Below are 25,659 nucleotides of genomic sequence, written 5' to 3'. Positions count from 1 at the left end.
GCCAAATATTTAGATATTCCGAATTTCAATGATGTTTGTTATTTCTGCTTGTGGTTTTTTTTTTTTTTTTTTTTTAAGTGTTTGGAATGCTTTACCAAAAGCATATCACATTACTCCACAGGTAAAATTTAAGCAATTTGTACGGTTTAGACTAGAGTACAATGTATACTTTTGATTACTTCTATTCCCTAAGGAGTCACTGCAGAGTTCCATATTTTTAAATATTGTAAATAAGGATTAGATTCAACAGATTTCATTCCAGTAATTTTAACGAACTAAAGCCCTCCTTTTTTTTAATGATTAAGATAGATATCAATGTAAAATAAAAACCTAACCCAAACTTAAATATGCTATTTGCGCTACTAAAATATGTAAATACGCCCAAAACACTAAAAGAACCAAAACTGTTCAAGGCCTAGCAAAAATATCAGAATCTCAGTTAAATGTTCAAATTATACACAGTATTTAGAAAATGCAGCTAGATGGGATAATCCGCGGGGTTTTCACTTTAGAAGAAAACTGTGCTACACTAAGCTTTGCAAAACCTAACATTTTTAACTTGAAACTTACTATTTCAAATTCCAAGGGGTTAAGACTATAAACACATGGCCTTTGGGGGTTTAAGTTTTTCCTTAAAAAAAAAAAAACAAAAAAAAAAAAACAAAAAACACCAAGTTTATTTTTAGGAGTGTGCTAGAGTAGTAGTCAAACAGAACACCGGCTATTACAAATTCCTGGCTCGTCCCATCAGGAAGTGAACGGCGGACCCTGGGCTGGGAGAGGCTTCATTTCAGCCCAGGCTGGACCGCAGCACCGAGCCCGCACGCGGGAGGCGCCGGGCGCAGACCGAACGGCAGACGGAGCCGCCCGGGGGCGGGGGGCTCGCACGTGCGGGCCGGGGGCGGGGCCGGCCGGAAAGGACCCCGGCGCCGGGAGGCGGGCGCGGCCGGGCCGACCTCCCCCGCGGCCGCCAGCCTGGGCTTTACATAAGGGCGCACGTCATGGAACTGATGGAGCCACACAGAGACGTCTAAGTCATGCAGGAGGCGCGCGGCCCCGGCCCGCTCCCGCCGCCCCAGACCCCTCCTCTCATCCGACAGAAAGACAGACAAGAAGGGTTCCCGACCTGTCGTGCCCTGCATGTTCAGAGTCTGTCATGTTTGGTCAAGAACGGGGCGGGGCTGGAGGACAGGTCTGCGAGGCCGGCGGCGGCGGGGCGCGGGGAGGACCCCTGCGCCGCCTGCGGGTACCTGCTCCCGGCCGCCGCCGAGAGGTGACGAAGTGGTAAAAACTCACGGTTACTAGTGAGCGACACAGACACAGACTTTCCAGTCTATTAACAACCACGCCAGAGAGATGGGACTCTAACTGCAAACACTGGGCAACGGCCCCGCGCTGCCGGCGCTGCCGCTTTAGTCTCTATTCGCCGCCGGTGGCTGAGGCTTGGGAGCGGGCGAGCGGGCGGCGTGCAGCGACGCGGGGATTTGGACACTGGCCGTAACGGTGATTTCTCCTCACCAACATGGCGGCACCCGAGACAGGCGGCTCGATAAAATGGCGCCTGCCGCAACACCTAGCCCGGGACTAAAGGGCAGGAGAGATTCCTCCGCGTGCCGCGGCCCTTGCCCGGCCCGCCGGAGCCGAACGCGTTGGCCATTGGAGGAGGCAGTCCGTCAATCACCTCCAGGGGCGGGTTCCCATCCTTCTCAGTGAACGGCGGAGGCGGCAGCTAGCTGGAGGGGCCGGGCGGCGCCTGGAGTAGTACTGGGCGGGGTAGGAGGCCCGTCGGGCCTTCTTCGGGCCCTCCGGGCCCGTCTTGTGAAAGCCCGCGGGGAAACGGGCGGAAGTCTGGTTCAAGACGCCCCCTAACAAACAGGCCCTCAAAGCCCTTCTGCGGCGTGGTCGCGTGGGGTGATAAAGAACTCGCGAGTAGAGTGAAAAAAAAAAAAAAAATCACTTCGGTCGCTTAAATAATGGGGAAATGTACATTCTCTTACAAAGTAGCACCTATCTTTTTGTAATGTTTAGTGCTTGGGAATGCGTTTTGAGAAAAATGGGTTGACGTGACTTTTTCTGATAGTTAATACTAAATTTACCTACCTGATTATTAGTTAATAAAAGAAAACAAAACTAAATCAGATTTAAGTTATATAGTAAAAACATTAACATTCCATCTGGAAATATACACGAATATTTTATTTATATGTATGTATATATTAACTAGGGGTGCCTGGGTGGCTCAGTCGGCTGAGCGTCGGACTTTGGCTCAGGTCATGAGCTTGCTGTCCGTGCGTTCGAGCCCCGTGCCGGGGCTCTGTGCTGACAGCTCGGAGGAGGTTTCAGATTCTATGTCTCCCTCTCTCTCTCTGCCCCTCCCCCGCTCATGCTCTGTCTAACTCTCTCTGTCAATAATAAACACACACAAAAACTAGCCGTCACATGTTTTTATACTTATGAACAGTGTGACCTTTGGAAATATTTTTATTTATTTTTTAAAATATTTTTATTTATTTTTGAGACAGAGACCGCATGAGCAGGGGAGGGGCAGAGAGAAAGGGAGACAGAATCCGAAGCAGGCTCCAGGCTCTGAGCTGTCAGCACAGAGCCCTACGAGGGGCTCGAACTCACAGACTGAGGTCATGACCTGAGCTGAAGTCGGATGCTTAACCGGCTGAGCCCCCCAGGCGCCCCTGGAAATAATTTTTTAATGATAACTCAATGTTTTGGCCTATTCAGTAAATTATTTAGTTCCGAAGGAAAGTTCCTTGTTTTGTAATGAAATGATGGACTTAATGGTAAATCCTCTCAGATATATGACTTTGTGGTATAAATGCATCTGGCTAATGCGTAAATGCAGTGCATTCGGAAGCAATCGCAATTAGTCGGTTAAATTTTAAAACGAAAAAAAATTGGATATGTACATTGAAAAAGGAAAAAAATAGCACTTTTTTTTTTTTTTAAGTTGAATGTAGCCATTGATAAGACCTGCACACTGATAGATAATTCTGCGGGCATCCACCACATTTTGACATAATACATTACTAGTAAACATTCGAAAAGTAGATCTATTTTGTCGGGAGTAACAATTAACATTCGGAGTTAGATTAGAATCTCAGGACCTTATTTATTGTAAACCATTTTACCTAGGTCTTATTGTAGCTAATTTGGATAGCCCACTTCTCATTTTCCCTTTATTTTTTTAAAAATAGCTCTTTTGATATTAAAACATATGCCTGAAAATTTACCCATTTTAAGTGTACACTTATATGACTGTTAGTAAATTTACCGAATTATGCAGCTATCACCAACATTCAGTTTCAGAACATTCCCTTCCCCCAAGTGCCTATTTACAATTAATCCTGTCTTGCCACACCGGTGTCAGGCAACTGATAATCTACTTTCTGTCTCTAAAGATTTGCCTTTTTGAACATTTCATGTAAATTGAATTATACATTATTTCATTGTCCCTTTAAAACGCCCAGTCACCCCTGCACAATCTGGAGCTCAGCTCTTTCTCTGAATAAAAACTGAATAAAAATATTGCTACTTTAATGCCTGGCTTTGTTTATCTTTGACAATCATCCCCACCCCTAATGCACACAAAAACTGTAACAACTATACAGGTGCCAACAGGGGAAGGAGTGCTACTGGCATCTAGTGGGGAGAGGCCAGGGATGCTGCTAAACATCCTATTATGCACAGAACTGTCTCCCACAATTACTCAAACCAAAATGTCAAAATGTTGAGGTTGAAAAACTCTGCTGACCAGTAGAACCCAAAGTTTTAGCGATTAGAAGCAAAAATTAAAAAAAAACAAAACAACAACAACACAAAAATTTTACTAGGATGTCAGAGAGATGATAAAGGAAGGGTCCACTCCCATTTCCATGATTTGACTCCCAGACCCACGAATCCCGACTATGGGAGAAATAGCACCATATTATTGATTGCTGATTTATAGCATATGTCCACAAAACGTACTTTGCATCTAGCTGGTACTGAAACTGGTCCTCAAGAGGCCATTCCAACATCTTATTAGGTCAGTTGCTTTTTTGTGTGTGTGGTAAAATATATGATATAACATTTGCTGTTTTAACCATTTTGAAGTGACAATTCAGTGGCATTAACTACATACTGCTGTGCAGCTATCACTGTCTGCTTCTAAACTTTTTCATCACCCCTAACAGAAACTGTAACCATCAAGCAATGACTCCCATTTCCCCTCTCTCCCAGCACCGAAAGTCTCTAATCTATTATTTTTCTCTGTGATTTGCCCATTCTAGATACCTCATATAAGTGTAAACATAGTAATGTATGCCTTTAAAAAAAATGTTTTTTTACATTTATTTATTTTTGATAGAGTGAGACAACGCATGAGTGGGGGAGGGGCAGAGAGAGAGTGAGACACAGAATCCGAAGCAGGTTCCAGACTCCAAGCTGTTAGCACAGAGCCCGACATGGGGCTCGAACCCACGAACCGTGAGATCGTGACCTGAGCAGAAGTTGGACACTTAACCCATTGAACCACCCAGGTGCCCCAGTAATTTATGCTCTTGAGGCAGACTTACTTCACTTAGCATACTGTTTTCAGGGTTCATCATTTGTAGCATGTGTATGAATTTTATTCCTTTGTATGGCTGAATAATATTCCATTGTATGTGTATATACCACAATTGATTTATCCATTCCTTGGGTTGTTTCCACTTATTCGCTCTTGTGAATAATGCTGCAGTGAATATGAGTATGCAAATATCTGTTTGAGTCCCGGTTTTCAATTCTTTGGTGTATATACCCTCGGAGTAGAATATGATAATTCTGTGTTTAGGCCAGCTGCTTTATAATGATAGTGACATCACTTATCTATTGCTGCATAGCAAATTTTTCCAAAACTTTGTGGGTTTAAAACATAAATGAGGGGCGCCTGGGTGGCGCAGTCGGTTAAGCGTCCGACTAAAGCCAGGTCACGATCTCGCGGTCTGTGAGTTCGAGCCCCGCGTCAGGCTCTGGGCTGATGGCTCAGAGCCTGGAGCCTGTTTCCGATTCTGTGTCTCCCTCTCTCTCTGCCCCTCCCCCGTTCATGCTCTGTCTCTCTCTGTCCCAAAAATAAATAAACGTTGAAAAAAAAATTTAAAAAAAAAAACATAAATGAGACAGGGACCTTGGGAACAAAACCCTATGCACCCGGAACTCTCCCACATGGCTGTTAACACTTCTCTTGCAGAGCAACACGTGAGCTGTTACTGCTTTTTCTTGCAAAGCCCCAGCCAAGGAACAAGACTAGACCAGGTTCAGACTAGTCTGATATAAGATGGGCAGCACATTTATTTTCACTGACTTTTTCCCTCATTATAATGCTAAAAAATGCACCCAGAAGTGGAGACAACACCCAGAACATATGTATGAAGCATGTTTTGTCAATTGGGCTTGTGCCCCAAATTTCCTGGAATTCCTCACCCCTACATGCTTAAACATCCCTCCTTTCCCACCTCAGTCCCTTTAAAAGTTCCCTTGAGGGGCACCTGGATGGCTTAGTTGGATAAGTGTCCAACTTCAGCTCAGGTCGTGATCTCCCAGTTTGTGAGTTCGAGCCCCACATCAGGCTGTGTGCTGACAGCTCGGAGCCTGGAGCCTGCTTTGGATTCTGCGTCTCATTCTCTCTCTGCCCCTTCCCCACTTGTGCTCTGTCTCTCAAAAATAAATACATGTAGGGGAAAAAAAGTTCCCTTGACTATTGTTCAGAGAGCCAGTTTGACACCTTTGTCACTACCTGTCTCTCTCCAGCTGTAGCTGTTGCCCCCATAATAAAGCCTTGCCTGTGCTTTTAAATTTTGGGTCCAGCCTCATTTCTACTATGGCTGGGTCCAAAGACCTGAGTCCAGTAACATAATTATTTATCTTCTTATATTTTCTGTGGGTCAGGAATCCAGGAGCTACTTAGCTGGGGTGGTCCTGTTCCAGATTCTCCTGAAGCTGGAGTCACGTTGGCAGATCAGCTCCAAGATGGCCACTCATATGGCTGGCTTTTCACAGGCTGCATGAGTACTTTATGAAATGGTGATGGGACTTTCCTTCAGGTAGGTAATTCAAGAGCCTAAGGCAGAAAGAGTGATGCTTTTCACCACCTGGCCTCGGAAGTCAGGCACCATCTAACAGTGTTACTTATTAGGAGTCACTAAATCTAGTCCACATTTAAGAGAGGGGAATAGGCTCCACCTTTTGAAGGGAGAAGTGTTATAAAGAATTTGTGAAACTACAGGGGAAAATAAGATGTCTGGCTTCAAAGAACTTTCCTTCGTTTGTATGGGAAGCGGACTCTGATTCACGCTAGGAATCAGTCTCTCACTAATAGGAGTGAGTCATGTTCGAGGTCATTAGCTAACCTACAGATTGAGCCTTCCTTTCATTATTCCCACAATCGCCACTCTTCCCCCGGCGTTGTAGTAAGCAAAACTGAACAATTCCGTTTCCCATATATATGCTCTATTTTCCTGCCTTGACACAATTCTCTCCAACTTGGGATGCCCACTTACCCCTAATGAAAGTGAAAGAAAGAATCCCAAGAACTCAATTTAAAAATTCTAGTAAACATTTTGGATAACAGATCAAAAAGGGAACGGAAAAAGAATACACCTAAACTGGCGCGTGCGCAGAACCGCGAATGAGCAGGAGACAGCGGGCTTGCGCGGGGACGGGGCGGCGCATGCGCGGGGCGACTTGTGGCCAGTGCGCCGCGCTGAGTCCCTTTTCCTCACGCGGTGGCTGTTACTTTATAGCTGCCGGGTGCTTGTGAGGGTGATGGATTTTGAGAATCTTTTCTCCAAGCCCCCCAACCCGGCCCTGGGTAAAAATCCGACCACGGACTCTGATGAAAGGTGATTCCGCATCTTTTTCTACTTTGGTCGCAGGGACTCAGCTGTGTTCCGCCTTTTGGTTCCATTCGGAGGCCGCTGGGGCTGCGCGTGGGCCACGCCGCGGGGTCGCGCGGGGAGTGCGTGAGCGAGCGCGTGGGGTTGGCCTGGCAGACGCGAGGGTCGGACGTGGAGAGGTCGTTCCGAAGCCGCGGGGACGGACGCCGGAGGTGGGGATCCGTTCGTAAGCCGCCACGGCTCTGGCCGGGACCCTGCTTGAGGTTGAGGGGACCGGCGGGGTCCAGGCGGCGACCGAGGGGGGTCGAGGGAGGCCCCAGGATGCTCCCCTTTCCTTGCGCTCCTGACCCTGTGAACCAGGTTAGAAACCCAGTGGGTTGTTCCCAAAGTACTCCTACTTCCATCGGACCATCAGCTCCTAGGGGACAGATTGTCATTTCTCACTGACACATGCTAACCGCTTTTTTTTTCCTTTTAGAAAAAACCGAAACCCTAAGTTCATTAAGCAGTGAAGGGTGAATAGTTTGCCTTTAGTGCATTGATTTGCCTCAAAAGACCCTGAAGACCATAATAAATCAGCAAACACCTTTGAGATGTAACATTTCCTTTAGGTTGAGAAAGTCGGGGGCACTGCTGGCCAGACGGTGCTAGTTTATTGATCTCATTCTTAGAGACGTGTATAGTGTAGTTTCTTTACACGCAGATACTAATTTACTTTTTTTTTTTTTTTTTTTACTGAGTTTGAAATGCAAAAACCAACTTCTAAGCTTTTAATGTATTTTTTCCAATTTCCCTAAGCTGAAACTGTGACACACAGTCCTTTGTTCCTTTATTTCTCTCTTTGTCAATGTATCTCTTATTCTGGTTGATTTTACCTTCTGATATCAAATCTGTTCCCGTCTCTCTCAAATACCTTGATTAAAACTATTACCTTAATTCAGGCTACCATCAAGAGTTTTATTTAGTGCTTTACATGAAATATGTCATTTGATCTTAACCTTGAAGAAAAGAACTATCCTTGTTTTTGCAGATGAGAAAATTGCAGAGAAAGGATAAATAACTTGTCAAGATTGCACAGTGTAAGTGGCAAAACTAGGATTAAGTTACCCAGTCTTACTTCAGGAGCCATGATTTGATTTCATTGCTACGTTTCTAAGACAAAGTGACTAAAATAAGGTCTATAAATATTGAAAAGAGACAAAGACACTAATTAATTGCAGAAAACAAGAGGAACCAGTTAATAGACTATTGAAATACGTAAGAGAATTCGGCAAGGTGAATCATCACAAAAACAATAGCTGCATGTAAGAAAACAATAGGTTCTGTCGATTTGAAGATGTGTTGGACATAAGATTCTATTCACAAAAGCTTTACTGAACTACATATTACACTTGATCTTAGCCAAAAGGCCGAGAAGCGATTTTACTGAACTACATAAAAGACACTTCTGGATTTCTGCCAAAATATTAGGTGGAGAATGGTATTGAAGTATGGGAGAGCATCTGTGAACTGTTCCTTGTTCATACATATCCTTTGCCTGTTTTTGTTGGTCTTTCTCTTTAAAATTTTAGGATCTCTGGTCTGCAGATATTTTACTTCCGATTTGTTGTCTTTTGACTTTGCTTATGGCTTTATTTTCATTGCATAAAGGTTTTTTTGTTTGTTTTAAGTAAGGTCAAATGAATTAATCTTTAATGGTTTCTGGGTTTTTTGCTAGTAATTTTATGATGGGATTACTCGTGTATTGAGCACTTGCCACATATGAGACATCCTAGGCCCTGGGGCTATAGCAATAAATAAACAAAAGAGATAAAAATCTCCATATTCATGAGATTTATATGCTTGGTTCACAGTACATAAATAGATAGTGTTTTAGGTGATGATAAATGCCTGGGAGAAAACGAAAATGGTAGGAAGTGAGGATGGGATGGTCGGGAGAATGTAGATGTTTTAAAGACGATAGTTAAAGCCTCAGTGATATCATCGATGAGTAATATTTGAGTAGGGACTTGGAGGTGAGGAAGATTGATTTCTAGCAGAGAGAATATAAAAGCACGTATAAAAGTCCTGAAGTGGAGTGAACATGGTGTGATTGGGTCATTGGAGCAGAGGGGCCAGGAGTAGCAGGAGTTGAAGAGAAGTAATACTCTAGAGGTACGCATGATAGGGTCAGGGAGGCAGTTCATGTAGGGACTTGTAGATGCCATAAGAATGACTTTGCCTTTTACCCTGAATGAGATGAAAGGCTATTGGAAGGTTTTCAACAGGGTGACATTTTAGCAGGGTCATTCTGGTTGTGTTGAGAGTAGAATGTAACAAGTCAAGAGAAGCTTGGATCATAGTATTTAGTAGCAAGAAGTGGCCAAATATGGGTATATTTTAAAGATAAACTGGATTTTCTCACAGATTGGATGGGGATAGGAGAGAGGAGTCTATGTTGACTTCAAGGTTTTTGGTCGGTATCATTAGAAGGGTAGAGTTGGTGTTGAAAATAGCAAGAGGAGTAGATCAAGAATTCAGTTTTGGCTCTATTAAAAATATGTCAGGTAGCAATCCAGGGGAATATGTTGAATAGGTACTTGGCTCTGCCTGCCTGGGCTCCAATCTCAACTCTTCCAGTTAACTAGGTCTGTGGGAAGTTTTATAAGCTTTCTGTAATTCAGTTTTCTCGTCTGTGAAATGGTCTGTGTGTCTTAAGTTTGTTGTGATGTGGGTAATAAGCATGGAATAGCTTCTGGCAGAGGGAAAGCATAATGCAAGTGTTAGCTGCTGCTGTTGTTAATGCTATTGTAGTCATTACTGTCATTATTGCTTTGCCTCAGGGGAGGTTGCCTCCTACTCCATGAAATATTTCATTACTGTAACTGGAGCAATGAAGACTCACAGTATCTGGCTTATTGGCTCTTGTAATAATGGCTTCTGTAGAAGGCTCAAACTTGGTGTCTTATCTGAAGAAATTTTGAGGCTCTAACTGGGGATAGATCAGTGGTAAACTGTTGAATTGGATTAAGTTGTGAAGCCTGAGCTCCTCCTAAGTTTGAAAGAAGCTCAGAGCCACTCTTCACATTCTTGCGCATTCCATTTGTAACACGTTTTTTTGAGAATGTACACATTGCCTAGTCCTTACCTTTACCAGGCATGTAACTCCTATCTTAAGCTTTTATTCAGTAGTCACTACTTGTCCAGATACAATTGCTTTCAGTCTCTGGTATTTATAGTATAAGCCATTATTTAGCTTTACCCATAAATTTCATTGGCATCTTTGTTCACCAGCTTCTTATATTTCCCATCTTCATCTTTCATTTTTAGCTTTGCCAGAATATTCTCAAGTAATTGTCTCAGATGACGTCTCTGCATGTTCAGCTTCTCAGTCCTTGCAAGTCTGGAAACAACTTCTTTTTTATCTTTCCACTTGCTTATAAGTTAGGCTCTCTCCTGACCTTGAAGGACACCCTGCATTTTACCTGAAATACTATTCTCCCTTACGTTCCTCCTTGTTTGCTAACTTTTTAAAAAGTTTACGTGTTTATTTATTTTAAGTAATCTCTACACCCAATGTGGGGCTCAAACTCATGACCCCAAGATCAAGAGTTGCATGCTCTTCCAGCTGAGTCAGCCCGGCACCCCTGTTAGCTAATTCTTATATACCTTTGAGGCTTAGAAAACCTTGGCTCCCAAATGTAGGTTAAGTGTTCTTCATATATGTACCAATGCTTATCAGACTATATTGAAATTGCTTTATTTTTTTTCTCCAAGAATATAGAAAGTTCTCACAAGGCAGGGACAAAGTCTTTTTCATTGTTGTGTTCCAGGATTTAAGGCCTACAGCCTGGTATATGGTGGATACTCAGTATTTGTTGAATGAATGGAATGATGGATGAATGAATGGGTGGTTTCTATAGCTGCTAATACTAGAACATGAAGGTTATGCATTAAATTTCAGGTTTGTACTTTACTTACAAACACATGTTGACATTTACTGCTTCTGTAATTTTGTTCTTGGAGTATTTGGAGTAGAATTTGAATTTGGAATTCCTTTGACGGCAAGTAGAAGATAAGCCAAAGCAGTGAATTTTAATGGTGTGGTATGAACCATTTCCAGGTTGAAAAACCCTTCTTGTATTATTTGATATTTTTGCTACAGAATCGATGATGAAATAGATGATACAGAAGTTGAAGAAACACAAGAAGAGAAAATAAAATGGGAAGTAAAACTGGAGTGTGAGCAAATACCCAAAAAAGTAAGATTAAGTTGGCATATCAAAACACCAGACAGGAGTGGGTGTGAGAAATTTATCAGGGGTCCTATTTGTCTCAGTATAGTCAGCATTTGAGATCTAGTTGCTTATATCAAGGAAACCTTGGTTACACGGTCAAAAAACATATTAAAAAACTAGTCATTTAACGTGAACTGTTTTAGTGTATTGCTTTTATTTTGGTTGTCTCTATTTCTGAAATGGGTTGTAGTCTATTTCAAAACCTTTTCAAATTAGGTCACAATTTTTAAGGGTTTTGATTTGCTGACTCAACTAACCTTAGTGATTTACAGCTAACTCAACTAACCTTAGTGATTTACAGCTTAAAGCTTGGATGAATTTGCTAGGACTGCCCTAAACAAAGTACCACAAAGTGGGTGACTTAAATAACAGAAGGTTATTGTCTTGTGTCTCTGGAGGCTGGAAATCTGAGATCAAGGTGCTGGCAAGGTTGGTTCCTTCTGAGGGCTGTGAGGGGGAGTCTGTTTCATGCCCCTCACATAGTTTCTGGTGGTTTGTTGCCAGTCTTTGGTGTTCCTTGGCATAGCTTCCAGAAGCATCACCTTGATCTTTACCTTCATATTTGAATTGTGTTCTCCCTGTGTGCATATTTCTGTATCTAAAATCCTTTTATTTATTTTTCTATTTTTGATGTTTATTTATTTTTGAGAGAGAGAGAGAGAGACAGAGCACGAGCGGGGGAGGAGCAGAGAGAGAGGGAGACACAGAATCCGAAACAGGCTCCAGGCTCTGTCAGCACAGAGCCCGACGCGGGGCTCGAACTCACAAACCACGAGATCATGACCTGAGCCGAAGCCAGACGCTCAACTGCTCAACCGACTGAGCCACCCAGGCACCCCAAAATTAATCCTTTTATAAGGACATCAGTCATATTGGATTAGATAACCTACCCTAGGAATCATCTTAACCAATTATACATGTAATGGCCCTATTTCCAAATAAGCCCACATTCTAAGGTTAGGACTTCATCCAGAGAATGTTGAGGGGGCGGACACAGTCAACCCATAACAGCTAGTATCTATGCCTCTCTTGCCTCTTTCTCTCTCTTTGAAAATTTTTTTTTCTAAATTTTTTTTAATGTTTTTTTGTGAGAGAGAGACTGAGAGAGAGCAGGGGAGGGGCAAAGACAGTAGGAGACACAGAATCTGAGGCAGGCTCCAGGCTCTGAGCAGTCCACACAGAGTCCCATGAGGGGCTCAAACTCAACCATGAAATCATGACCTGAGCTGAAGTCAGACATTTAACCGACTGAGCCACCCAGGCGCCCGTGAAATTTTTTTTAATTGTGAATTTTAACACATTACAAAGAGATGGGTTTGAGTGGGGAGTGAGACTCACAAGACACAAATAGGCTTTAATATGATACTTTGCAGGCTCTGCATTGCCAGTGCGGAGCTGGATGTGGGCCTGGAGCCCACGAGCCACAAGATCATGACGTGAACCAAAATCAAAAGTTGGGCGCTTAGCGGACTGAGCCACCCAGGCATCATTTAATGTGCTACTTTTATACTTGGCTTTATAAAAGGATACAGGACAGGTAATGCAGCAGGTACATCATCTTCAGCTTCTCAGCTACCCAAGTATATAACTTCTTTTGCCCTTTGGGGCATGTCTGGCTGCTGTGGACAAGAACCAAGGTCTTGACACTAAAACTGTAGCCTGGATTTCCCCCCAATTTTTAATACTCTTTTAGTCATACAGACCCCAGTTCTTCATACCCACTTAAGGTTCCCTAATCCATGTATAATCCTATACAGGAATTAGGCAGATAGAACATTCTACAGTTAATCTTAAGTAGATTCCAAGAAACAGTACTGTGAGAAGATGGACACCTGCATTATTCCTAAGTAGGCTTGCTACAGCCCGACTCTTTACTCACAAGTGCATGAAACATAAATGTACAGTATCACAGCTGATTAAAAATAGAACACCCAAGCCAACAATTTGCAAGTCTAGAAAGAACATTATGCGCAAAGCCTCTGATGCCTCCTTTCTCAGTCATAACCCCTTGTTTCCTCCTAGAGGTAACTAGAGACCTAACTTGCATGCTAATAATCACTTCCTTGCTCTTCTTTACAGGTTTAGTTTTACTGCTGATGCTGTCATCCTTAAAGAACACAGTTTTTTCTTGACTGTTTTTACATTTTATAGAAATAAGATAGTGATTGTATTTTTTTCTTTTAAAGATGATTTTTAAGTTTATTTATTTAAAGAGAGAGAAAGAGTGTGTGTGTGTGTGTGTGTGTGTGCGTGCATGTGGGAGGAGGGGGAGGGACAGAGGGAGAGAGAGAATCCCAAGCAGGTTCCATGATGTCAGTGTGGATCCCGGCATGGGGTTCAAACTCAGGAACTGTGAGATCATGGCCTGAGCCAAAATCAAGAGTCAGATGCCTAATGACTGAGCCACTCAGGCACCCCTGTATGTGTTCTTTTCTGTCTTCTTTGTCTCAACATTATATTTACAAGATTCATAGATGTGGTGGTGTATACTTGTTTATTTTCTTAGCTGCATGGTATTCCTTTATTGAATATACTAGATTTCGTTGTTGGTAGAGGTTATAAGTTATAGGAGATTATAGGCAGTGCTGCTACATTCTTTAACTTGTGTCGTGTTGCACGTGTGTTCTGTATTTTTTAAATTTTTTTTTTTTTTCAACGTTTATTTTATTTTTTGGGACAGAGAGAGACAGAGCATGAACGGGGGAGGGGCAGAGAGAGAGGGAGACACAGAATCGGAAACAGGCTCCAGGCTCTGAGCCATCAGCCCAGAGCCCGACGCGGGGCTCGAACTCACGGAGCGCGAGATCGTGACCTGGCTGAAGTCGGACGCTTAACCGACTGCGCCACCCAGGCGCCCCACGTGTGTTCTGTATTTACCTAGGAGTAGAACTTCTGGGTCTTAGAGTATAAGCATCTATACCTTTACCTTAATGCCAAACTGTATTCCAAAGTGGTTTTACCAATTTTTATTCCCAGCGGTATATATGAAAGACTGTATTTCTGCTACTCCACATGTGATATTATTATCCATCTTATTTTTTATCACCTGGTGAAGTTTCTCATTGTAATTTAGTTTATATATATTTTTTTATTAAAAAAAATTTTTTAACATTTATTTATTATTGAGAGACAGAGAGACAGAGCATGAGCAGGGGAGGGGCAGAGAGAGGAGAAGACAGAATCTGAAGCAGGCTCCAGGCTCCGAGCTGTCAGCGCAGAGCCCGACACAGGGCTCAGATTCACAAACCGCGAGATCATGACCTGAGCCAAAGTCGGACGCTCAACCAACTGAGCCACCCAGGCGCCCCATTTATATTTTCTTAATTGCTATTGGGATTGAGCACCTTTTTGTGTTTGTCCATTTGGATTTCCTTTTTTTTTTTTTTTTTTTTTTTTGGTGCTTGTTCAGGTCTTTTTGTCTTAGTATTACGGGTTTGTCTGTGATTTTTTTTTTTTTCTCCCTTGATTTGTAGTTCTTTATTTTGGATTATAAGGGTTCCCCCCCGCCCTTCATTGAGTATTATCTGTTGCAGATATCTGCTTATTTTGTGGCTTTACAGGATGGCATTTTTTGATTAAAAGTTTATATTTTAATGTATTCAAATTTATTCTTCTTTACAGTTAGTGTTTTATGTGTTTTATCTAAATATCCTGAGATAATAAAAATATTTTTCTGTAGTGTCTTCTAAAAGATTTATTGTTTTGCTTTTCACAAAGGCTTATAGTCACCATAACTAATTTTTGTATCTGTATACTGTGAGGTAGAGGTAATACATTTTTTTTACCTTTTTTTTTTTTTTTTCCTGTTATACCCAGTTGTTCAGCACCATTCACTGAAGGAAAAGAATGGTCTTTTCCTCCACTGGTCTGCAATGTCACCATTTTCAAAAATCAAAATGTTTTCCTCCACTGGTCTGCAATGTCACCATTTTCAAAAATCAAAAATCAAATAGAAATCAAACATTTCTATTCTCTTCTGCTGGTTTATCTGTTTAGCCCGCCCCTAAGAGCTCACCATGTTAGTTACTGCAGCTTTATAGTGAGTTTAGATGTCAGATAAGCAAGTTCTCTCACCTTATTTTTCTTCTTTAAGTGTCTTGGCTTTTTCTTAGCCCTATATAAATTTTAAAATTAGTTTTTCCGTGGAAAATTCTGGTGGAATTTTCATTGGGAATACATTTAATCTGTAGATCATTTTGGAAAGAATTGACATCTTTAGAATATTGAATTGTCTAATCTTTAGGTCCTCTATAATTTCTCTCAACAGTATATGATACTTTTCTTTGTAGGTATCTTACATACATACCTTCTGTTAGGTTTATTGCTAGATGTTTGATGAGGCTATTATAAATTACATCTTTTTTAAGCATCCATTTTCTAACTCTTGGTTTCTCATAATTTATTCAAGAGTTCTTTCTTGTTCTTTGTTTTGATGTTACAGCTTTCTAGCATTTTTTAAATAGATGTCTTGAATGTCTCTTTTGCAACTATTTATGGTCTCTTTTGCAACTATTCAACTCTGCTGTTGCTCAGCTCTGCTATTGTAGTGTGAAAGCATCTAGTATAATATGTAAATGAATGAGTGTGGCTGTGTTCCATTAAACTTTATTTATGGGTGTTGAAATTTGAATTTTATATAATTTTCATTGTCATGAGATATTATTATTTTGATTTTTTTCTTCAAACATTTAAAAATTCTAAAGACCATTTTTAGCTTGCTGTTACAGAAATAAGTGGCAAGATGGATTTGGCCCTGGGAACATAGTTTAATGACACCTGCTCTAGATTTTTGTCATGTGTTTTGTGCCTTCATTGTCCCTTGATTTAAGATAGGCCTGGAGAGTTGATGGACGGCCTAAACTGGTGTGTTGCCGGATCTGTGTCTCTGTAGGCCTTTTGTCCAGATGGGAAGCTTGACTGGACATTCTCTGTACATGAGTGGGCTGTGTGGATAAGTGGGTTTCCTGCAGCCTGCTTCATGCTATGCATCCCTTTCAGCGGTCTGGTGAAGCCCATGGGTCCCTTCTCAGAATAATGTTTTTAAGTGAATAAAATAGACTATGTTGGATTACAAAGGAAATTTATTTTATTGAAATAATAGTGATCAAAATAAAACAAATGGGAAAAGAGTAATATGTTCTTTATTAATGTACTAAGTAATAAGGTCCAACAGGTCTAATTATTGTAACTTTGACATAGTGATGAACATAAAAGATATTTTGAGATTTGCAACAACTATAAGGTGATATATGAAAGTAACTATGATTCTATTAGTGACAGTTGCTGGTACTGCTGATACTACTGCTGTTTGTTGGCCTGTGTTTCACAACAGGAAGATGCTAAATGTCAACTTAAGGGTTGATGATGCAAATAATGTGTGATTTTTATTGCCATTCAAGTTCATTGAATTCTGTCCATAGACCCCAGTGGGCGGATCTCTTCTGGACAGTGGGGTAGAACTCCTGTTGTAGGTTGAGTGGATGGAGTATATTTCTGGTGGGGGTTGCTCTCAAATGCCAGAATGTGGAGGACTTCATCCTGGGGTCTTAGTACCCAGGTAACAAGACTTGGCTTTTATCAGACATTTTATTCAATTTCTTTATTCTCTTTTTTGCCCAGGGTAAATTTTTGTTTGTATGTATTCTGGTGAGGAGTAGGGTAGAGAGAATTTGTTAACAATAGCTTTGTCTGTTTTTATGTAGAATTTTAATTCATCCTCATTTATAGCCCCGTTTCTCACACACCAACATAAGCCCAGCCTCCCAATTATCATTTGCTTTTTGTTTTTCAAATGTTTGCCAATAATTTGTTAAACTTTTCTCAATTACTGATGAATGTACTTCATTTCCCCCTCACCCCCACTAATATGGAACTGTTTTTACATTTCTATACTTTTATTTCTGTGGATTTTCAGGAGGCCACACTAGTTCAATAAATCATCCTAAATTAAAAATCTTTTGCTTAAAAAAATTTTTATTTAGACTCCTTCACTGAAGGGAAAAAAGTTATATAGTGTATTTATATGCTTTCTAAATTACATAGAGAACAACAAATATCAAAGCAAGGAGTTTACAGCTAGCTGCATGAAGAAAAGTATTAAAGCAATCATTCATATTTTGTGTATTTCATTGCTCTCTAAGAGTAATCATATCCATTAGGAGTGCTCATCTCTAATGTATAAAAAACAACATAATTGATGATCTTCCTGGTTTTATTCATGTTGCCAAGTCGTCTCATCTTTTCATTTAATACAAACGAATCAGACATATTATTACCTGTTAAAAGGGGTCTGCTTTGGTACATATTTTGTGTGTGAGGGAGCACTTAATTATTCATTTGGATCATTGTGATATTTTGATTCAGTTACACTGAATAGAATTTCCTGTGTGTTTGACTAAGCTTCGCGAAGCTGTTGCATAATTGAATGATTCTCCCTGTGCCCATTAAATGAAATTAAAGGCGAAAACCAAGGTAAACATAATTATCACAGAAATTGGCCAACTTTTTATAAAGGACCAGCTAGTGCATCATTTTGACTTTGTGAGCCATATTGTCTCTGTCACAACTAAGCCACAGGTAGCAGAGAAGTGAATGAATGGGTGTGATTGTGTTCCAGCAAAACGTTATTTACAAAAACAAGAGGCCAGGCTGATATCTGCCAACCCCTGACTGGAAGAAGATACATTTACAAGTTCATTCTATGGCTTTAGTTTTAAAAGGTGCTCTTTCTTGAAAACTTGGAGACCAGGAACTTGGTGGCCTGATGATTGTTGGATTGGTTGGTAGTCTTGTCTGGTGTAATGAAGATGAGGTGTACATTAAGGCCACTGTCAGGTTAGGAAACTTTCTCCACTTGTTTGGATTCTTCAGGCAGGGAGCAAAGTCATTTTCTAAGCCTATGATAAATCCTCTGGTGGTACGACTCCTAGCTTTGAAGTTAATCATCAAAGGTAAACCATTAAATTGGGCCACTTAGTATATTTTATAATAGTCTTCTGGTTTGTTTGAGTCTGTTGCCTTGATCAGTTATAAGAAAGTAGGTAAGAGACCAGGCCCCAAAGCATGCTCTGGAGCAGGATCATTGGTCAATTTAATGGTAGACATGTCATCTCTTCTTGATATCAAAACAGGAGCCCTTTAACGCTTGGACTTTTTAAAATAAACCTTAATTAAAATGTATCATATATACTAACTATAATTATACAACTTGATCCACCTGGGTTATCGAGTATAAATACCTATATAACCAATACTAGGGAATTCTGGTACTTTAATTCAGAGTACTTTAAGTTGTCTCCTGTGATCATCTCAGGCTGACCCAGGGTCAGTTGCCTTACCTGGCTTGCTCTTCCAGTGTGGGTGCCAGTGTTTGCATCTGTCGCCTTGGGGCAGCTGCAACAACAGTGTTAGAAAACTGTTTCTGAAAGTAAAATTAACTTGATTATAGAGAATGGGGCAGTTCTTTCTTCCTTGTTGTCAGTGCTGCCACCTTCTCTGCCACCAATGCTGTGAGTTACAGGTAAAATAACGGACTTCTCTAGCTGTGATATATCTTAGTGTAGTATAGATTTTCACTTGGGCCATTACAGTTTACTTGTTCTTTTATGAAATGATGAGTTATTGAATTAAACCATTTAAAGTATGCAAAGGGATGCAAAGGGAGAAATAAAATGTGAATTGTAGTACTATAATTCAATAAAATAAAATTGTATCAAATAATTAAGATTTGGGGGTTTCGTCTTTAATTCAGTAGAGTACATCTAGTGTACAAATTCAGAATCTTGTGTTAAGTTTTCTTCAAGGACAATATGTTGTGTTTTTTGTTTATGTTTTTTTTTTAATTCTGGAAAATTTTAAGTATGTAAGAGTGGAAAGAAAAGTATATGAACCCCCGTATACCCATCACCCAACTTCAACAATGATCAGTTCATGGCTGGTCTTTATTTCTTCTTTATAACCAGATTGCGTTGAATTATGCTAGGTTTTTAAAATTGAAAATTTAATTTTTACTTAGTTTAGGCACTTGGGGAACTCTACAGCATCACCGAAGAAATTGCTACATAGAAAATCAAGAAGTAAGGACTATGATGTATATAGTGATAATGATACCTGCAGTCAGGAATCAGAAGATACTTTTGCTAAAGAGCTTCAGCAGTATATACAAGCTAAAGAAATGGCAAATGCTGCTCAATCCTTACCATTTCCTGAAGAATTGAAGAAAGAGGGAGTGAAGGACACCCAGAAAGGTAAGGGTGAGACTGTTTTGTCATTTTGTGTTTATCTAGAGAAGCAATCACAGTTGTCCATATACAGATTGGGGTTTGGGGAGAGGGGGAGTTTTCTCTTGCGTTTTATTTCATAGGAAGATCATGCTTTCCATGGATCTTATTTATTTATTTATTTATTTATTTATTTATTTATTTTTGTTTATTTACTTTGCGAGGGGGAGGGACAGAGAGAGGAGAGAGAATGCCAAGCATGCTCTGTGCTGTGAGCACAGAGCCTGACTTGGGGCTCGATCTCATGAACTGTGAGATCATGACCTGAACCAAAATCAGGAGTTAAATGCTTCACTGACTGAGCTACCCTGGTGCCCCTCCATGGATCTTTACACCAGATGTGAGCTTGCATGGCCGGAGACCCCCCTGAGACCTGGCCATTTGGTGTACAAATGCTTAGTTTATAGGAGGAAAGTACAGCAGGGTTATCAAAGGCCATGACTGCTTTGAAAGGGAGAATGCTAAATCCTTTGCCTCTGCATATATGAAGGACAAGATGTGCCTGTTTGTATTGCTGTGTTGTAGGGAGGGATTGATTTCATATCTGTTATAGTGGTATGCCAGATTAAACTCAGAAATAATATTCTTTTAGATTAATCAAATAAAGTTTAGTCATAGATATGAGGACAAATGACCATGGTAAACGAAATTAATCCTCTTATTTTACTGCTTTTTTTCTCTTGAAATGTTTTTCTGTTTAAAATCAGTCTATAGATAAATTTAATCTATATAAAATGTTTTCTTTTTTTTTTAATCTGTTTTTATTTTTATTTTAAATTAAACACTCTGCCCAGTGTGGGGCTCAAACTCACATCCCTAAGATCTAGAGTTGCATCCTTTACCAACTAAGCCAGCCAGGCACTCATATATAAAATGTTTTCAGTGAAAACTCTGACAGTAGTGTAAGAGGTCATTTTAAACATTTGAAGGTTTTGCTTTTATAGTGCTATGGCAGTTCCTAATTAGCTCCATTATACTCTGAACACTTCAAAAGGATCTGGCTGGTGGCAAGCAAGATTGATTTCATTAATTATCTTGCTTTTCTTTCTTCCTGACTATACCTTATCTATTAAAAAAATTTTTTTTTAAGTTTATTTATTTTGAGAGAGACAGAGGCAGCATGAGTAGGGGAGAGGCAGAGAGAGAGGGAAAGAGAGAGCGAATCCCAAGCAGGCTCCGCACCATCAGCACACAGCCTGATGTGAGGCTTGAACTCATGAAACTGCCAGATCATGATCTGAGCCGAAACTGATAGTTGGACACTTAACCGACTGAGCCACCCAGGCCTCCCTACCTTATCTATTTTCATAAGGAATGAATTGGGGATCCAGAATATATTAATTCTCCTTTTGGTCTCTTAATCCCAGAGCTTCCAGAAAGGTCAGCATCATACCACTTTTCATTCAGTGAGCAGTGGAGAACTCCTCCTGGATTATTATAGAATGTACTTTTTTTTTTTAGGTGTTTATTAATTTTTAAGAGCAAGAGAGAGTACGCAAGCGAGCAGGGGAGGAGGAGAGAGAGAGAGACAGAGGATCTGAAGCAGGCTCTGAGCTGCCAAAGCACAACCCAATGTGAGGCTTGAACTCCTGAATCATGAGATCATAATCCAGGCTAAAGTCAGATGCTCAACTGATTGAGCCACCCAAGCGCCCCAGAATGTACTTAAGAGTAAACTGCCGGGGTGCCTGGGTAGTTCAGTCAGTTAAGTATCTGACTTTGGGTCAGGTCATGATCTCCTGGTTGATGAGTTTGAGCCCCATGTTGGGCTCTGTGCTGACAGCTCAGAGCCTGGAGTCTGCTTTGGATTCTGTGACTTCCTCTCTCTCTGCCCCTCCCCCACTCACACTCTGTCTCTCTCTCTCCCTCTCAAAAAGAAACAAATGTTAAAAATAAAGTAAACTGCCATTGTACTTTTATGTCATCATAAATTAAAATTAAGCATTTTAAGATTTAGTTTAATGTTTAAGATTTAAACAGAATTAACTTTTTTGTTTTTAGTTGTTAAACAAAAAAATAAAAACCTTAAAGCTGTACAGAAAAATGGTAAACAGAAGAAAATGAAGCGAAAATGGCCTGGCGCCGGACACAAAGGATCCAACGCTTCACTGAGGAATAGTGGCTCACAGGAACAGGTACAAGAGTATGGGCACGTAGGAGAACGCCTACATGCTGCAGGATATTCATCTTGCGCCTACCTCAGTGGCAAGCCATAAAACGAGGGTTCTCTGACGGTGAAAAATCTCCTCTCACCATCAGTTGGCTCTCCACATTCTTCCTTGTCACTGTTGCAGCTCCTTCCCTCTCCCTCATGAGCTGCCAGCACCTGTGTTAAGCCTTAGCGTTGAACCTGTTTACCTGAATACGTGCACACAAGTCCCTTGATTTGGCCATGTTGTACTGTCAGAGACTGGAAAAGCAGGAGAAGCAGGGAGAAGGTAAAGTAGCCCAGAGAACACTTCAAAGGTCACAGAGTCTTACAGAGTTGCTATGATTGCGGTTCCTGGTCTATCAGTATTTGACTCCCCTCTGGAAATTAAAAATGAATATTTCTGAGCATTGGCTTACAAAACACCCCCTATCCGCTTGGTGTTTTGATTTTGCTTTGTAGAAGTTCCTCTTCCTTGGTCTGCAGATGTAATCAGGATACAATAGTAAGTGACTCCTCTGGACTCTGCTTTTCTGAGGTGTTTTAAACAAACTTTTTTGTTAGGCTGGGTCCAGAAGACAAGAGTCAGGGGTGGTAAAATATTAGAAATACCAAATATTATGGATTGAAACATATTTATATATGTTTCCATATTTTACAGATGAGGACTCTGAAGCCCTGGGGGTTCAGGTATCTGCTCAGTCACACAGGGCCAGGCCACAGCCTGTATCTCCTGACCCTGTTGGTATTCCCTTCATTTGGTTTACATGGACTCAAATAATTATTCAGCTAAAATTGACAGCCCTTCTACATGAGTAGCAAATTATAAACCTGTGTTAGAATTTAATAACATAGTCAAATAAAACCAAAGATTTAAACTGGCACATATTGGACACATAATTTTGATAGTGTTAAGTAGAAATTTAACATCATTACAAAGCAGATCATGTAAATGTAGTCAGGTCTCTTCTTTGCACATATTTAATTCCTAAACATGTTCAGAAGTTTGGGATGCAGACATTGTATGTAAATTGTACCACAGGTTAACATGCTAAAATGGTTTAGGTTTCTAAAGAGCTAAAATGTATTATGAGATTCCCCCCTTTTTTTTTTTTAATTTTTTTTTTTCAACGTTTTTTATTTATTTTGGGGACAGAGAGAGACAGAGCATGAACGGGGGAGGGGCAGAGAGAGAGGGAGACACAGAATCGGAAACAGGCTCCAGGCTCTGAGCCATCGGCCCAGAGCCCGACGCGGGGCTAGAACTCACGGACCACGAGATTGTGACCTGGCTGAAGTTGGACGCTTAACCGACTGCGCCACCCAGGCGCCCTCCCCTTTTGTTTTTATATAAAGGTCACCTTTTGTTTTTATATCTCTGTTGCCATCTTTGAGGTTATATTTGTTTACTAGATAGAGCTGGTTATTATTCTCCGCTCTCACCCAGTGAGCATCTCATTGAACTTAAAGAGTATACCACTTTCGGTTTACCTTACAGTCTCCAGTTTTGTCTCCGTTCTCAAGAGCCTTATTCCCGGATTTCATTTTTTATCACAAGTAGCCGCATTTTCACTTTAAAAAATTGCTTATTCAATTTTTAAAAATAAGGGCAGGGGCGCCTGGGTGGCGCAGTCGGTTAAGCGTCCGACTTCAGCCAGGTCACCATCTCGCGGTCCGTGAGTTCGAGCCCCGCGTCGGGCTCTGGGCCGATGGCTCAGAGCCTGGAGCCTGTTTCCGATTCTGTGTCTCCCTCTCTCTCTGCCCCTCCCCCGTTCATGCTCTGTCTCTCTCTGTCCCAAAAATAAATAAAAAACGTTGAAAAAAAAAAAATTAAAAAAAAAAAATATATATAAGGGCAAAGTATAGTAAAATAATTCAAATTGACCAAACACGTTCAGTGCTGGAATTCTGTTGTAATTGGCAGAACATTTATTTTTCAACTGATGTGCAAAAGTCCAAATCTTACGCATGTAGGCCGGTTTAGAAGAGTCACTTTTTAATGTTTTAAAGGTGGTCAAAATAATTTTGTGCAGTAGAATAAAATATTTAAATTTATATTTCTCACATTTACTTCTTTGTTTTTGTTTTCAAAGGATGGTAAACCAAAAGAGAAGCAGCAGCATGTGAGAATGAGCCAGGGATTCATCAACCAACATACAGTGGAACACAAGGGGAAACAAGTTTGTAAATATTTTCTTGAAAGGAAATGTATTAAGGTATAAAAAACTGCGTAAGCAAAAATATACTAAAATGTAAGGTATAGCAAAAATGTACAAAAGCCAACTCCTGTCTCCATTGGATACTCTAAAAGCATACCTGTACATTTTATAACTCTTTCCTTCTGGAAAAGGTTCAGTTAGAAAGCTTTACTGAAGTATTATTTTATGTTTAAAAAAGACACTTTTTAGGGGCACCTGGGTGTCTCAGTTAAACTGCTGACTCTTGATCTCAGCTCAGCTCATGATCTCACAGTTCGTGGGATTGAGCCCTGGTGGCAGGCTCTGTGCTGGCACTGTGGAGCCTGATTGGGATTCTCTCCCTCTCTTTCTGCCCCTCCCCTGCTCATGTTCAGGCTCTTTCTATCAAATAAATAAGCATTTTTTAAAAAAAAATACTTTGTGTTAAAAAGGTTTGGGATGTAACAAGATTTTAAGATTGTAGAGTGGTTATACGATAGCTCGTTAAGAATTAGACTGTAGGGCTTCTCAGATTTTTTTCTGGAACCATTTGCTTATTTTAAGATTAGTAGGAACTGCATGACTTAACTGAGAAATAATGGCTTGTCCTTGTTCTTTCCTTTCGCCCAGGGAGACCAGTGTAAATTTGATCATGATGCAGAGATAGAGAAGAAAAAGGAAATGTGCAAGTTTTATGTACAAGGATATTGTACCAGAGGTGAAAATTGTCTGTATTTGCATAATATCCTTTATCACAAGATATAATTTTACTTTTTATACATATTTACATGAACATTTTAAGTATGTATAATTTTGAATAAAACCTGTGTTTTAGCTATGGCAAAATTATGTTACCCAAGCCCAAATCCATATCAAAGTGGTTAAATTGTGTGATTTTTTTTTTTCCCCAAGAAAGAAAAGATGGATTCTTCAGTAATTCTCAAATGAAGATCCTTCACTTGGATAGCATAGCAGCAAGTTCATGAGACCTATTCAACCCACAGAAAGACTCAGAATTTCTGCTGTGACATTAACTAATTATATCTATGTTCATAGAGATATAGCTATGTATGTGTATATACATATATACAACTACTTTGTTGTTATTAATGATTTTCTGTTTAAGTAATCTGTACCCCCAGCGTGAGACTTGAATTTACAAACCTGAGATTAAGAGTAATATGATCTACCAACTAAGCCAGCTAGGCACCCTCATATGAGTTACTTTGTTTAAAAAAAAAAAAAAAAAAAAAAAAGCGTCATTTGGGAGTACTTGTTTTCTGTATAGTCTGTACTGAATTGTCCTTTAATTTGGAGAATAACCTTAACTCTTTAATGCAAATGGTACAGACAGGTTGTAAAAACATAGAACATAAAAATTTTATGGTAATGGCACCTTTGGGTACCACAAAAGTTGTTTTCCTTCAGTCATGCAGTATAGGGAATCTCAAACTCTAACTTGAGAGTTTTTTTTCTAGAAAACAATGTTGAAGTTGTTTAAGTTCATTCTATTTTAAGTAAACCTAATATATAAAGGATCCAGATTTGTAAAACCTATCATCGTCATTGACTTTATTGCCTCTACCCCAAAAGAATGCCTTAAAAATAATCACATTTCTGGGGTGCCTGGGTGGCTCAGTTGGTTAAGCATCCAACTTCAGCTCAGATCATGATCTCATGGTTTGAGCCCCACATTGGGGCTCTCTGCTGAGCCCACTTCAGATCCTCTGTCCCCTTCTCTCACTGCCCCTCCCCTGCTCATGCTCTCTCTCTTTCTTTCTCAAAATAAATAAATAAGCTTAAAAAAATTATAAAAAAATAATCACATTTCTTTAAAAAATTTTTTTTTTTCAACGTTTATTTATTTTTGGGACAGAGAGAGACAGAGCATGAACGGGGGAGGGGCAGAGA

General features: G+C 40.4%; 2 protein-coding genes and 1 pseudogene across 10 annotated transcripts in view; 1 reads left to right on the top strand and 2 right to left on the bottom strand.

Moving 5' to 3' along the window:
- Positions 1–1,577, bottom strand: part of ZC3H6 (zinc finger CCCH-type containing 6) — a 70,225-nt gene extending 68,648 nt beyond the window's left edge. For both annotated transcript variants that reach the window (XM_086700578.1, XM_086700579.1), the window contains exon 1: positions 1,127–1,577. In XM_086700578.1, the coding sequence (XP_086556704.1) occupies positions 1,127–1,158 (32 nt within the window). In that variant the 5' untranslated portion in view covers positions 1,159–1,577. The remainder of the gene's footprint in view (positions 1–1,126) is intronic.
- A 5,124-nt stretch (positions 1,578–6,701) lies between these two features.
- Positions 6,702–25,659, top strand: part of ZC3H8 (zinc finger CCCH-type containing 8) — a 31,976-nt gene continuing 13,018 nt past the window's right edge. For 4 of the 8 annotated variants that reach the window (XM_086700586.1, XM_086700583.1, XM_086700584.1 and 1 more), the window contains exons 1-6: positions 6,702–6,872; positions 11,011–11,107; positions 19,158–19,389; positions 21,424–21,557; positions 23,665–23,787; positions 24,379–24,492. In XM_086700586.1, the coding sequence (XP_086556712.1) occupies positions 6,796–6,872; positions 11,011–11,107; positions 19,158–19,389; positions 21,424–21,557; positions 23,665–23,787; positions 24,379–24,492 (777 nt within the window). In that variant the 5' untranslated portion in view covers positions 6,702–6,795. Of the gene's footprint in view, positions 6,873–7,100; positions 7,227–11,010; positions 11,108–19,157; positions 19,390–21,423; positions 21,558–23,664; positions 23,788–24,378; positions 24,493–25,659 lie in introns of those variants that run through there. The other 4 variants (XM_086700587.1, XM_086700588.1, XM_086700589.1 and 1 more) reach the window with 4 other exon arrangements.
- Positions 8,200–8,287, bottom strand: LOC147582376 (U2 spliceosomal RNA; annotated as a pseudogene).

Source organism: Puma concolor, chromosome A3, assembly GCF_028749965.1.
Source record: "Puma concolor isolate L17-30 chromosome A3, mPumCon1.1.hap2, whole genome shotgun sequence".
Taxonomy (NCBI): Eukaryota; Metazoa; Chordata; class Mammalia; order Carnivora; family Felidae; genus Puma; species Puma concolor.
The sequence above is the reverse complement of the archived record's forward strand: the minus strand, read 5'-3'. Positions and strand labels throughout refer to the sequence as shown.